At 45.2% G+C, this 13440-nt stretch overlaps 1 protein-coding gene across 2 annotated transcripts in view; it reads right to left on the minus strand.

Annotated features, from left to right (window-relative positions):
- The window catches only part of trappc9 (trafficking protein particle complex 9), a 287181-nt gene that overhangs the window by 171710 nt on the left and 102031 nt on the right, over window positions 1-13440 (minus strand). For both annotated transcript variants that reach the window (NM_001142140.1, XM_012964380.3), the window contains 2 exon segments: window positions 2209-2319; window positions 2505-2647. In NM_001142140.1, the coding sequence (NP_001135612.1) occupies window positions 2209-2319; window positions 2505-2647 (254 nt within the window).

A 13440-nucleotide genomic window follows, 5' to 3' on the forward strand; every position in this document is an offset into this window, starting at 1 on the left:
GCTCTACTTGACTACCAATTGGCTTTAACTGACAAAGCAAGATGATGTACTTCAGCAACAGGTAAAGGCCAAGGCTGCACCTTGCATTACTGTTGACATTTCCCTGTCACCATCTTGTTTTACTACCATGATTTTGTTACTATTTCCATCTTGTCTTTCTTAAAGGAGAACTAAACCCTAAAAATAAATATCGCGAGAAATGCCATATTTTATATACTGATCTACTGTACCAGCCTAAAGTTTTAGCATCTCAGTAGCCTTTACTGTACCCATTTTACCCTACTGTCATAATTTTCTCGTACTATCTTCACAGGGTGCTATTGTTTGCCATCCTATCCTACTGTATGCCATCCTATCCTACTGTATGCCATCCTATCCTACTGTATCCTATCCTATGCTACAGTTGAGACCTGGCCCTACTGTCATCATCTGGCCCCTTCTTACCCTACTATAACTTTTTTGTCACGTTGCCTCATCTTGCCCTACTGTTGCTATCTTACCACGCTGTTGGCCATGTTATTATATTGAACTGCAATACCCTGTCCCCCCACCACCAAAAAAAAACCACACTCTTCCTACCTACTACAACCACTGATCTCTGGGACTTTATTAAGTTCAAGGGCCCTGGCCAGTTGCCCCTATCTGAAAACTCTTAAGATGGCACCTTTAGCTAAAAATGTTGCATTTAGTGCCCACATAGATGTCTGCCTTCCTCATTGGAACATAAAGCCCCATTTCTCTTGTTATTCCTGTGCCACATAGATCAACACTTCTGTACAATCCTACATGTTACTAATGTCAGTTTAGCCTGACTGTCGGCTCGGAAGAGAAATAACAAGTTGAATGTTCCATACTGTGAAGGCCCAATATTAGCCGGACACTGGGTCCCCCCCTGCTGGTTTGTGACCTGCACAACAAGCCAATTTGCTGTACATCTGGCTGAGTGGGGGCAAATTGCACGTGGCAGATCATTAGACTCCATAGCTGCAGATTTCCATCCTTTCAATGTTATATTTTCCCACTTTGGCCAAAGCAATGTGAATTTCTAACCCTCTGCAAATAAGAGATTTGGCAGTTGAAATCCTAAGCAAAAAGAAGCCTGCCGCCTACAGTTTATTCAGAGAAAGTGGAATATATCCTTGTCTGTCTGTATGTCTGTCTATGGAACATTTTCCTGCTTATCTGTAGCATTTCTTTAGCGCTTTAGCGTGGGAGGGAGCACAAGAAGGGAATCCTTTTTTTCCCCCTTACAAATAGAAATGCAATTACAATGAATACTACACTGTAGAAAGTGCAAGCAGGTTGCCAGACACAAAAGCGCAGCGCAATGGAATAATGGTCTGAGTTTGCCGAGGTCTATTAACCCATAGCAACCAGATGTGTGTCTGAAGTGAAAAAACTGCCAGGGACAGAGTGGGCAGAGGTTTCAATACGGGAGAGATATACCTCATTCCAAGAATATCATAGTGGGAATATGAAAGTGAGAGTCAGGTTTCAGCTACAAATACATTTTAAACAGCTTATCAAGGCATAAAGGCAACAATGTAAATTGTATTCTAAGGGCATTTTAGGCAGAGCTTAAAATTAATTATAATTATAGCAGGAAAGGCATTTTGGCATTCTATTGCCAATAGATTAGTTGTATTAGTGCCACCTAGAACGCTATATTTATTCTGCAGAAAGCTTTACCATACCTAAGTAGCAGCCCTAGAAATTCCCTATGTTTGTTTAAGAAAGAACTGCCATTTTAGCTTGGTCTGACTTAATTTTCCTGCCTGCACACTGTTCCAGTAACAGCTCTAAACAGAGCAGAGAGGGAAGAGGGAGAGAGGAGAGACGGGAGGGGAAGGAGGAGGAGGAGTAGAAGGGAGGGGGAGAGAGGAGCAAACTGAGCAGGCTCGTGTCATGCCCTAAAGGATTTTTTTGAGAGCAGGAAATTTGTCATAGATCATATATACAGAAAAAATTAAGGAAGGTGGTGTTTCTTTTCACTTAGCGTTTCTGTGAGTGCTTATGGCTGTATTTACATTGACCTTTCTGATAAAGCTTACTGAGTTTGTACCTTTCCTTCTTCTTTAATAAAGATGTATTTATCAATAGCACTGGCAGTACTCCAAGCCTCTGACCAATTATTCATACCTAAAGATCTACAGTATATGAGTCAGCTCTATACATGGAAAGCAAAGAAATGGTTGTGTAAGCCCATACCTTTGGCACTCTCCGGCATGAAGAATGAGATCCTGGTTGTCCTTGGCATTTATGGTGAGCTCGTGCTCGGTTGAGTTAAAGACATCGAAGAGTAGGTGACACTGCCGCGTGCTGCAGGGGGCACAGAACATAAGGAGGCATTGAAGGTAATGATCTCTGAATCCTATTCTGCACTGACCCTCGGCTGGTTCAAGGGCCTAGAACCCAAGTAACTCCAGACGAGTGGCTTAGTGCAACATTAGCCTTTAGCCAAGTGAGATTAGTGAATATAAGTAACTTATGGGGGAAGTCCTCACCTTGTTGCCGGTAGGGTACTGACACGGGTGAAAAACACTGAAGGTTCTACGTCAACATGGAGCCCAAGAGACAAGTTCCTGTAGTAACCTTCCACATGCCCCGGGCCTCCAGAGTACTTAAAATTTAGAATTCCTTCCAGTGACTGTAAAAGAAGCAGAGGGGAAAATCACAGTCATTACTAGATACTTCTCTAGCCAGGTCTCCTGAGACATAGACTAAATGTTTAGAAAGAAGCAGTGCCTTCACCCTACACTCACAGCAACCACCACAATTCAACAAGTTCATTGTGATCATGTAGAACAGTGATCCCCGACCAGTGGCTCGTGAGCAACATGTTGCCCCCAACCCCTTGGATGTTGCTCCCAGTGGCCTCAAAGTAGGTGCTCATTTTATATTATCTGATAAGGAGGCAAGTTTTGGTTGCATAAAAACCCAATTTAATGCCAAACAGAGCCTTCATAGGCTGCCAGTCCACATAGGGGCTATTAAGTAGCCACGTATAGCTCTTATTGGCACCATCAGGAACCTTTTTCAGGTTTGTGTTGCTCCCCAAAACTTTTTTCATTTAAATATGGCTCATGGGTATAAAAGGTTGGGTATCCCTGATGTAGAGTATGGTAAGCATAAGTCCGTGCCAAAGCCTAATACTGTATAGGGTTATAGTAGGGGGGTGCCCTATGGTGCTGTTGAGTATAAAGCCCAAAACCCAGTGCAATTCCATGTAAAGTTGTGTGCAGCTTCTCTAACTCAAAGTCCCACCAGAACGCACCAAGAGCAGCCAGAAGGAATGACTAAGGGGTATTCTAGCAGCAGCTTATGGCAGCCCACTAGTATTTTATTGACTATGCAGAGGCCCACAAAGAGTTATACAGCCCAGTGGTCCTGTATTTAACACATGATTAGCTTTAAGTGCACAACAACTAGTTCGCAACTCACAAAAACATGTTTATGCTCAGTTTGGGTACAGCTGCCCGCTGACACCCAGCCTGCGGTTTTATTCATAATATCTGCACCCCTCTTTGTGTTTATGGCATGTAAGTCGCGGCCTCCACAACAGACAGTCTGAACTGGAAAACTGATTCTTATCTATTGCCAGACTCAGTTTCTCAGGCAAATCTGCAAGGCTGACGGTGTTAGGATAATAATGGCAAATGTAGTGATGCATCAAGGAGGTGAATTGCGCGTCCCCTTAGCCCTTAACCAAAGCAAACTCCTTTCCAAATGCTGTTTGTATTCCAGCTGTTACCGCCAGTTTGCATGCTATTCAGCACATGACTAATTAGGATCTCGAGGCAAGTGGTTTATTTTGTTTATTCTTCCACTGTAAAATTATTATTGCACCAGAGCGATCCAAACAGATTGGCCGCCATATCGGCAACATAAATCGTAAAAGAGGATGGAGCGAAGAAACCTCGCACAAAAGATACCAGTAACACAGTTTCATATTAGAGGAGATGCTACAGCTGGGTAAACACTTCACCAAAGTCCTCGATATTTTTAAATTCTATCCAAGTCAGAAATAATTTTTATGATCTGGTTACAACGAGCTAAGCTGACTAGAACAATCATATAGAATGGTTTTGCCACTGCAAGGAAACCTAAAAGTGCATACTGTTAAGCGGAGAGGTAATAGAATGGCAATGGTCTCTGGTACCTTCCAGTCTTTAGACATCTGAACTGATGCTTCCAAAGCAAAACAGAGACCTTTTCCGCAAACCCTTTAGCTGTCCAAAATAAATAAGACACCCAGTGCACACTGCTGGAGGGATCGGCACCCTCCCAAAACCAAACTAGCAACAAACGCAAATGGCACTCAGAGCTGCAAATAAGGGAGGAACCCCTTAAAAAACTTTATTTCGGAGGTGCAACGTTTCGGGGCAAAGTGACCCCTTGGTATGCTTTATAAAGGGGTCACTTTGCCCCGAAACGTTGCACCTCCGCAACGGGTTTCTTTCCTTATTTGCAGCTCTGAGTGCCATTTGCGTTTGTTGCTGATGCTTCCAAAGGACATTGACCCGACAGAGAACGTGGCCTTGGAGAAGAAGACACTTGATACAAACCCTTACTGAAGTATATAGGAATCAGAAGCAATGGGCAGTAGAGTAGGGTTTGTACACCCACAAAAAGTGGCACAGACAATATTTTTGTTGTTCCAACTTGAAACTCTCCTCTTTGCAAGATGGGGTTTTGCTTCATTTATGGAAACACTACGTATGTTCCATGACTTCTGAGGTTTCTACGAAACCTCATGCTCACACCTCGGGAATCTTGGTCGGATATAAGTTGGCATTCAAGTCTATAAAGTGGAGCTAGGGCCACTGTTTTGGATACTAGATTACTGTAAGGAATACATTTGGAGGTAACTGGTGTCTCCCATACCTGGTCCCTGGTGAGATGAGAAAGGATACGTGCAATTCACTAGTGACTGAAAGCAATATTAGGAATTCAGCTTGGAACTCAATGCACAAGATAACAGCACCATCAAATATTCCCCTTAAGCTGACAATAAATTCATATTTTAGCACGGAAAGACCTAGGTAAAATTTCTATTCCAACAGAGTCACCAGGCAAATTTTGCATTTAGTTAAGGCCCCACATTGTACAGAATACTGAAGCATTGGAGGATTAGTGGAAAATTTGGCTCGAGGGAAACCAGGTTTGATTCTAAAAAGCTCCCTGTGGACCTGAGCAAATCTCTTTATCTCCTTGCACCTCAGCTACAATCACTGCCTTCCTGTATGGCAAGGGGCACAGCGTGCATGGAAAATGTGCATAAGGAAGCATAAATCTAGCGGAAATAAGAATAAGGAAATAATAATGGAACGGCCACGGGGCTTTCAATCATGGTAAAAATTCACCAGAGCTGTGTATCCTGAAATAGAATTCAATAAAGCAAAGTGGGGTCATATTTAGGAAGATAAGGTATGTTCCAGGTACAAACAATGAATGAAAACAAAGGTCCGTGGAGATGAGGGAATCCCACTTTTTTATAGAGGAAGGGACAAGAGAAACCAAACTAAGGATAAAAAGACGCAGTTTCTCCATGGCCATAGTTCTGCCAACAATGCCCCTCTGCGCGTTTAATGGAAACCACTGGTTACTGCTGGGCCAACTGAAAATGTGCATTATGGAGTTAGGGGCCACCATCAAACTGGACGTATTTTCTACACAAGTTCATATGAGGTATGCCCAGTGCATCCCGCCATTACCCAACATGGCTCCCTGGCTAAAAAAAAAAAAATTTGCCCTGCCCAAGTAAAGGCGGCCATACACATTAAGATCCGCTCGCTTGGCAAGCGAGTGGATCTTCTCCCGATATCCCCACCTATGGGTGGGCGATACCGGGTGAATTTAGGCTAATTCGGTCGTTTGGCCCTGGGGCCAAATGATCGAATTAGAACCCTGGTAAGAGGCACAGCCGGTTTGGGGGCTGCATCAACGATCCAATGCAGTCCCCGATCCGACTACATTTTTTAACCTTCCCGATCAATACCTAGCTGATTTCAGGCCAGATGTCGGTCGGGCAGGTCCATCGTTTGTGCCCCTACATGGGCCGATAAGCTTCCGAATCAGTCTAAGGGACCCATATGGGCAGCTACAATCGGCCCATGTGTACGAATTGGCACATTGGGGTCAAGATCTGGTCTCACAACTGGCCAACAATATTCTGCCAAATCCACAAATGACAGAACTGAATTATCCTTATGTAATAAAGCACATCAAGGTTCACAGGGTAACTAACCCATCGGTGTTAGAATATAATAACCTACTGTCATAAAAATCAGGAGTAAATTAAATTGCTTGTATGTATTTGGGGTTTGGGAGGAAACCAAGGTACCCTGGCCAGGGCTGGACCAACAAGGGCAGCACTGCAATGCTAACCCCCATACTGTACTGTCTAAGGGAAACACTATTGCTAGCAGCCCACCATGCTGCCAGCACAACAGAACTATTTTGCTTTGTGTTGGGTTCTTTGTTGGGTTCTTTGTAGGGTTGCCACCTCTTTCAGATATTGGATCCGGGCAGAGGGTGGGGCTGATGATGTTAGGGGTGGGGCCAGTGACAACAGGGGCGGATCTGATGATTCTTCGCTGGCAGTTTTCACCCCGACGGTCCTTCCAAATAACAGGTGGCATCCCTAATTCATTCTATTTTAGTGATCAGAGTACAACAGAGATGAGCTGAGCTATATCCATGGCCAATGGGACGCTCTCCAGGCGTCTGTCTCAGCCCTGTACGAATCAGCATTAGCTCTGCAGAAAGCGTCTGGTTAGAGAAAGCCATTTGGTTACCCAGGCGAGGGTCCAGCGTGCTGAAGGAACATAGAAATCCTGTGGAAAGGAAAAACAGCCAAGGCAAATTGGGCTCAGGGGCCGAGCGTGGCGAGGATGGAGCGGGAAGGGAAGGTCTGCGCTGCCTCCAGGTCTGGCAACGGTACAGGAAAAATAAAGTAAATTGGTAAATAAAGTGCATGAGGGAAACGATGGAATAACTCAGCGCCACTTTGCGTCCCCTATTCTCTAACTTGTCAACAAACATGGCTTCCGTGACCTCCGTTCTCCGTAATTGGATCCTCGGGTACAGATGTAACAAATAATGGGTTAACAAAGAATCCCGCCAATTAGCTGGTCACGTTACCTCCTACCCATATGTATAAATACAAATATACAGAGAAGGAATGTTCTGGGCACACAATAAGCTGTACCCCCATACTGTACTGTCTAAGGGAAACACTATGGCACCTCCTACCCATATGTATAAATACAAATATACAGAGAAGGAATGTTCTGGGCACACAATAAGCTGTACCCCCATACTGTACTGTCTAAGGGAAACACTATGGCACCTCCTACCCATATGTATAAATACAAATATACAGAGAAGGAATGTTCTGGGCACACAATAAGCTGTACCCCCATACTGTACTGTCTAAGGGAAACACTATGGCACCTCCTACCCATATGTATAAATACAAATATACAGAGAAGGAATGTTCTGGGCACACAATAAGCTGTACCCCCATACTGTACTGCCTAAGGGAAACACTATGGCACCCCCTACCCATATGTATAAATACAAATATACAGAGAAGGAATGTTCTGGGCACACAATAAGCTGTACCCCCATACTGTACTGTCTAAGGGAAACACTATGGCACCTCCTACCCATATGTATAAATACAAATATACAGAGAAGGAATGTTCTGGGCACACAATAAGCTGTACCCCCATACTGTACTCTATAGCCAGGTCTGTCGCAAAACCCTGTGCGGCCATTTTGTTACCTCCCAAATGAACATTCTAAGCCCAAGTGTTAGGACAATAACCTGCAGGACACACAAGGGTTAACATTTGCGCGCAGGATCTGGTGTCACTTAAATGATGATTTATAACGGAATAAGCACTTTATGATCCAATCATTTGCAAGCTTAGTAAAATGTAGCGCTGTGTGGAGCAAATTTGCAGGGCCAATTTAATTTAGTAGTGAAGGTCAATAGAAATAAAGCGCCGGGGACATGAAACAAAGTGACCCTGGGTCGGCAGCTTTGGCTCGGAACACTGTGACCACTGAGTCATTACTGAAACGCATCAGTGCGCAGAGAGGGGGCGCATTACTGACCCCACGCTCGGGGAAGGAGATTTTATTGTATCGGGAAATAGCTTAGAATGACATTTTATTTTTTTTATAGCGCAGTTCCCCTTTAACCGCTCAGGGCTGAAATGGTTTGGTCTAATTCCAGGGCTTTCTAGGAGAGTTGCAGTTGAACTTGTGATCACTTCCCTCTCCAAGAAAATTCAACACTTACCCCCGGGGGCAAATCTGCTACCGAGTCACACGAAAGGATTCCAGGAAAATGACATTCACTGGCCTGGAAACTGATTGGCCGCTACCGGTGGCCATGTATGCACATCAGCGTATTACGTGGGGAACCCATTGCGTGCCAAGTGCCAGCGACTCACTGTCAGCCAGTATCTTACAGGTCACTCCATCATTCACTACCGTCTCAGCAGCAAAACCCAAGTGACAGAGGTGTCTGTGTGACGTGCACTGATTCATTGTGCCTATTGCCCTGTTAGTAAATGAGGCCTGGGGAGCTGCCTGCCCCTGCCTTATGGGTACATACATATATGTATGATGTCACACTCAGTTTGTTGATGTCACTTTCTAGAGTGGGCAGCAGCCAATTGCTGGATAGAGTTATTGTGGGTCAGGTTGGGCAGTCAGTCCCAGTGGGTTATAAATGAAGGTTGTGGGTGCCAATTCATCTGGTTAGATCAGTACAGGTTTCTGCTGTGCCAGGGGAATAGGCTGTAACGTGTGTGTATAATAAGCCGATATATATATACAGTATATTACATTTCTTTATAATAACAGTTTAACCCTCCTTGCACTGAATGTCCAGAATATATTTTAGGGTACAGCCAGGGCAGCCATCAGAAATCACGGGGCCCCTGAAAACAACATTTTCTGGGCCCACCTCCCACATGGCCCCTCCCATCAGTACAAAGGACACACAGATATAAAAAGTATCAAGGCCCCCATAACAGTGCCCCCCTAAAGATATGCTGACCAGGGTCCCCCATACACAGTGGCCCCCATACACAGTGCCCCCCTAACGCTATGCTGGCCAGTGCCCCCCACAGACAGTGCCTCCAATAAACAGAGCCCACCGAAGACGGTCTTCTTTTGGCTTCTTTCAGCGGCGGCTTCGGCGAATTCGGACTCCTCCAAGAGACAGGCCCTTTTATAAGGTTGGGCCTTGTGGGTACTGATGTCACGCGTACGCACGGGGCGCAACCAATGGGATTAGCCGCTGACCACCAATGAAATTTAAGATGCCCAATGTTAAGGTGGACTGGGCTCGTATTTGATTACGGGGTCCCCAGCTAACAAGAAAAGTTTAGCACGGCCGGGCCCCCCTTAAATAGTAGAAACTCTCTGGGCTCGGGACGACTGTCCCCCCTGTGCCTCCCTGATGGTGGCCCTGGTTACAGCTAATGGATCCCCTTAAGGCAGGGGTCCCCAACCTTTTTTACTCATGAGCCACAGTCAAATGTAAAAAGACTTGGGGAGCAACACAAGCACCATAAAAGTTCATGGAGGAGCCAAATAAGGGCTGTGATTGGCTATTAGGGGCCTCTATGCACCCTATCAGCTTACAGGGGCTTTATTTGGTAGGAAATCTTGTTTTTATTCAATCAAAACTTGCCCCCAAGTCAGGAATTCAAAAATAACTCCCTGGTTTGGGGGCACTGAGAGCAACACCCAAGGGGTTGGGGAGCAACATGTTGCCCTGAGCCAATGGTTGGGGATCAATGCCTTAAGGGAAGAAAGGAATATACAGATATAACTAACCGTAGCGTAACTATATATATATATATATATATATATATATATATAGCAGAGACCAGGTTATGCCACTTATTACTAACTTACATTGTAAATAAATCAGGGATGTCCAACCAGCAGCCCTCCAGCAGTTATTAACCTGCCCTCCCAGAATGGGGTCCCCCAGCTTCACTGCCTGGGGCCCCCGCTCCGTTCCCTCCGTCCCTGCCCATATCTGCCCAATGTGCTGAGCCAGCAGTGGCCCCTGTGCCAACACAGTGACAGCTGCCAGTGGCCCCGGCTAAATATAGACTACGGCAAGCGGTGCGGGGACATAAATAATGCAGGGAGTATTTGATTTTCTCTGCGCTCGGCCAAGCAATTCCCGCAGAAGAAAGGAACCCTTCGATACGCTCAGCGGAGATTAGAGAGGAGCTAAAAATAGCCGGCGCGGTGAGGAAGAGACCAACTGAAGGGAGAGGGGCCGCCTTCAGGCTGCTCGCTAAACGGAGGCATTAACTGGCAGTTCAATAGCGGGTCAGGCGGCAGATGGGATAACAGCAAATACGGAATGAGTTTGATATTATCAGCCCCTGATGTGTTTGACCCCTGCATGTTGCCATACGGTTATGTACCAAGGCACGGCGTATGTGATATCATATTGCTGAGCCAAAGCCAAGGTTTCGGGAAGGAATCGGCTCATTGCACAAACTACTTCCAACTCAACACAATCCTAAGGGTGCAGACACACAGAGCTACTAGTAGCAGCTACTTGTCACGGCTACAGAAACAGACAATGCTGATCATTTACTGATAACTGTCTCTCTGTGTGTTTTAGCAGGGGCAATTCTCAGTATTGTCTATGGCAGGGGATTTTCTGGTGTTTAGTACCAGTGACAAGTAGCTGCTACTAAGTAGCTCTGTGTGTCTTCACCCTAATGATTTATGACCTGGGTCCCTGGAAACAAATCTTCTAAGGGAGCCCGGTGAGAACAGTCCCTCCTCTCCTGGGTGCCACCAACACCTTCCTATACTCCCCCATGGTCTCCATACCTACTCTCTGCCCCTTCCCCATATATAATAAAATAAATAAAGAATGAAGTGTTTAATTTTAAACAGGTGACTTATATATACTTTTTATGTATATCACATAACCTCTATGTCTCCTCCCAACCACATGAGCCAGCAGCCCCCCAAAACTATGGGAAGCCTCTCCTCAAGCTCCACCCACTGCCACAGTGACAGAATGCTTTTTAAAGGGGTTGTTAACTTTGTAGAGAGTAACAATTGGCAGTTGGTTTTCATTTTTTATCTGTGTTTTTTTTTTTTTTTAATTATTTTACTATGTTCAGCAACTCTCCAGTTTGGAATTTTAGTTGTTATCTGGTTGCTAGGGTCCAAATTACATTAGGAACCAGGGACATGCTAAGGTAAGTTGTAATGAGAGACTAAAAAGTAACAATAAAACTGGAGCCTCACAGAGCAATAGGTTTTGGCTGCCGGGGTCAGTGACCCCCATTTGAAAGCTGGAAAGAGGCAGAAGAAGAAGGCAAATAATACAAAAGCTACTACGGCAGTGGCCATGCTTGGTGGGATCTGCATGGGCAAATCAGTGGTACAGAAGAACAGGAACAGCACCTCTTGTCTTTGTAGATTAAAATGCCTTTATTGCAAAGTTTTTTGGGGCAAACAACAACAGCAGCAACGCTTCAGGTCACATATGACCTTTTATCACATCAGTGGGATCTTACAGCAGGAAGAACAGGGGTAGTGGAGGGTTTAATTGCAAAGTGTCTGTTTAACCTGTGGGCTTATCAATTGGACAAGGAAGATGGCAGAAGGAAGATGAGCTGAAGGAGACATTAGCAAGCCCATAAGTTGCTCCCATGATCCTCCTCACATTTCAATTTGCATGAGTTCTCCTCAACATCGACGACAATTGATCACTGGCTGCTCGGCAGCAAATAAAAAGCCCTGGGGGCTAAACAATAATGAATAAACAAAAGTGAGACCTGCTGAAAGCGGAACAGAAAATCAATGAGTTCTAAATGAGTGCCGGAGTCAGTCTGCAGCTGCCCAGCTACTAAGCCTGCAGCTAATTGGGGTGAAGAGCAGAGAGGCCGGCACAAAAGTAAGGGCAACTTTAGCAACTAAGGGCTAGCACCTATTCCCACCTTACATCTAAGCCCCCCCCTCTAAACCATAGCACCCACCCTCCCCAATAAGGTCCACACTCCCCTAAACCCGATCATAAAAGGCAGAGATGTGAGATTTGTGGCACCCATGCCTGGCCAAGTGAACTGCTGTCCCTCATCCTGTGGTGGAAACATCTGGCCAGAAAAGTGCAGTTGAATCCAGAACCAAAGCCGCTGATTTCTAACCCTTTACTTGCTACCTGCCAAGTTCCACCACTTCTGTGATTTTCCTTTTTAATAGGTTTGTTGATCACATAACATGCAAAGCATTGTGGGAATTTGAGTCTCGGCTAGAGGGGAGGGGCTATTGCAAAACAGTTTCATTAATACATTTATACATTCAGAACCTGTGGTGCAAAAAAGAGTGTATTAGGGTTAGGGTGCAAAAGCCATGGGAAGGTTCACAGAACTCCGAGAATCATATCCGGTGGATGAAGGTGTAGTTCATTGTAACTGGGTGTGGCCAGGAAGGGGGAGGGGCTTGACTTGAGATTTTATCAACCAGGAACACTAAGAAGTATGGATGATACCTGGTTGGTGTGTGGCCAGTTTGATTAAAGGGGTTGTAAAGGGGAAGGTTCACCTGTGCAGCAGCTGAAGAGATTTTCAGAGATATTCACTTCAGAATCCTCTGAAATCCATGTACTGGGGGGGCGGGGTCAGTGACCCCTATAAAAACTACAGTTGCTTTTTTACTTCCTTAGATGATGTCACAAATAGTACCAGCAGCAGCCTGAACTCCCATTGGCGGTGTCTCCTGTCAGTCTGACACTGCTTCCTGTGCCTGTGACAGAGTGGATAATTTATAAGCTCTTGTAGATTGTAAGCTCTTTTGGGCAGGGCTCTCTTCACCTCTTGTATCGGTTATTGGTTGCTTTATATGTTACTCCTTGTAGAGTGTAAGCTCTTTTGGGCAGGGCTCCCTTCCCCTCCTGTATCGGTTATTGGTTGCTTTATATGTTACTCCTTGTAGAGTGTAAGCTCTTTTGGGCAGGGCTCCCTTCCCCTCCTGTATCGGTTATTGGTTGCTTTATATGTTACTCCTTGTAGAGTGTAAGCTCTTTTGGGCAGGGCTCCCTTCCCCTCCTGTATCGGTTATTGATTGCTTTATATGTTACTCCTTGTAGAGTGTAAGCTCTTTTGGGCAGGGCCCTCTTCACCTCCTGTATCGGTTACTGATTGCTTTATATGTTACTCCTTGTAGATTGTAAGCTCTTTTGGGCAGGGCTCTCTTCCCCTCCTGTATCAGTTACTGATTGCTTTATATGTTACTCCTTGTAGAGTGTAAGCTCTTTTGGGCAGGGCTCTCTTCCCCTCCTGTATCGGTTACTGAGTGCTTTATATGTTACTCTGTATGTCCAATGTATGAAACCCACTTATTGTACAGCGCTGCGGAATATGTTGGCGCTTT

Source organism: Xenopus tropicalis, chromosome 6 (genome assembly GCF_000004195.4).
Source record: "Xenopus tropicalis strain Nigerian chromosome 6, UCB_Xtro_10.0, whole genome shotgun sequence".
Lineage (NCBI taxonomy): Eukaryota > Metazoa > Chordata > Amphibia > Anura > Pipidae > Xenopus > Xenopus tropicalis.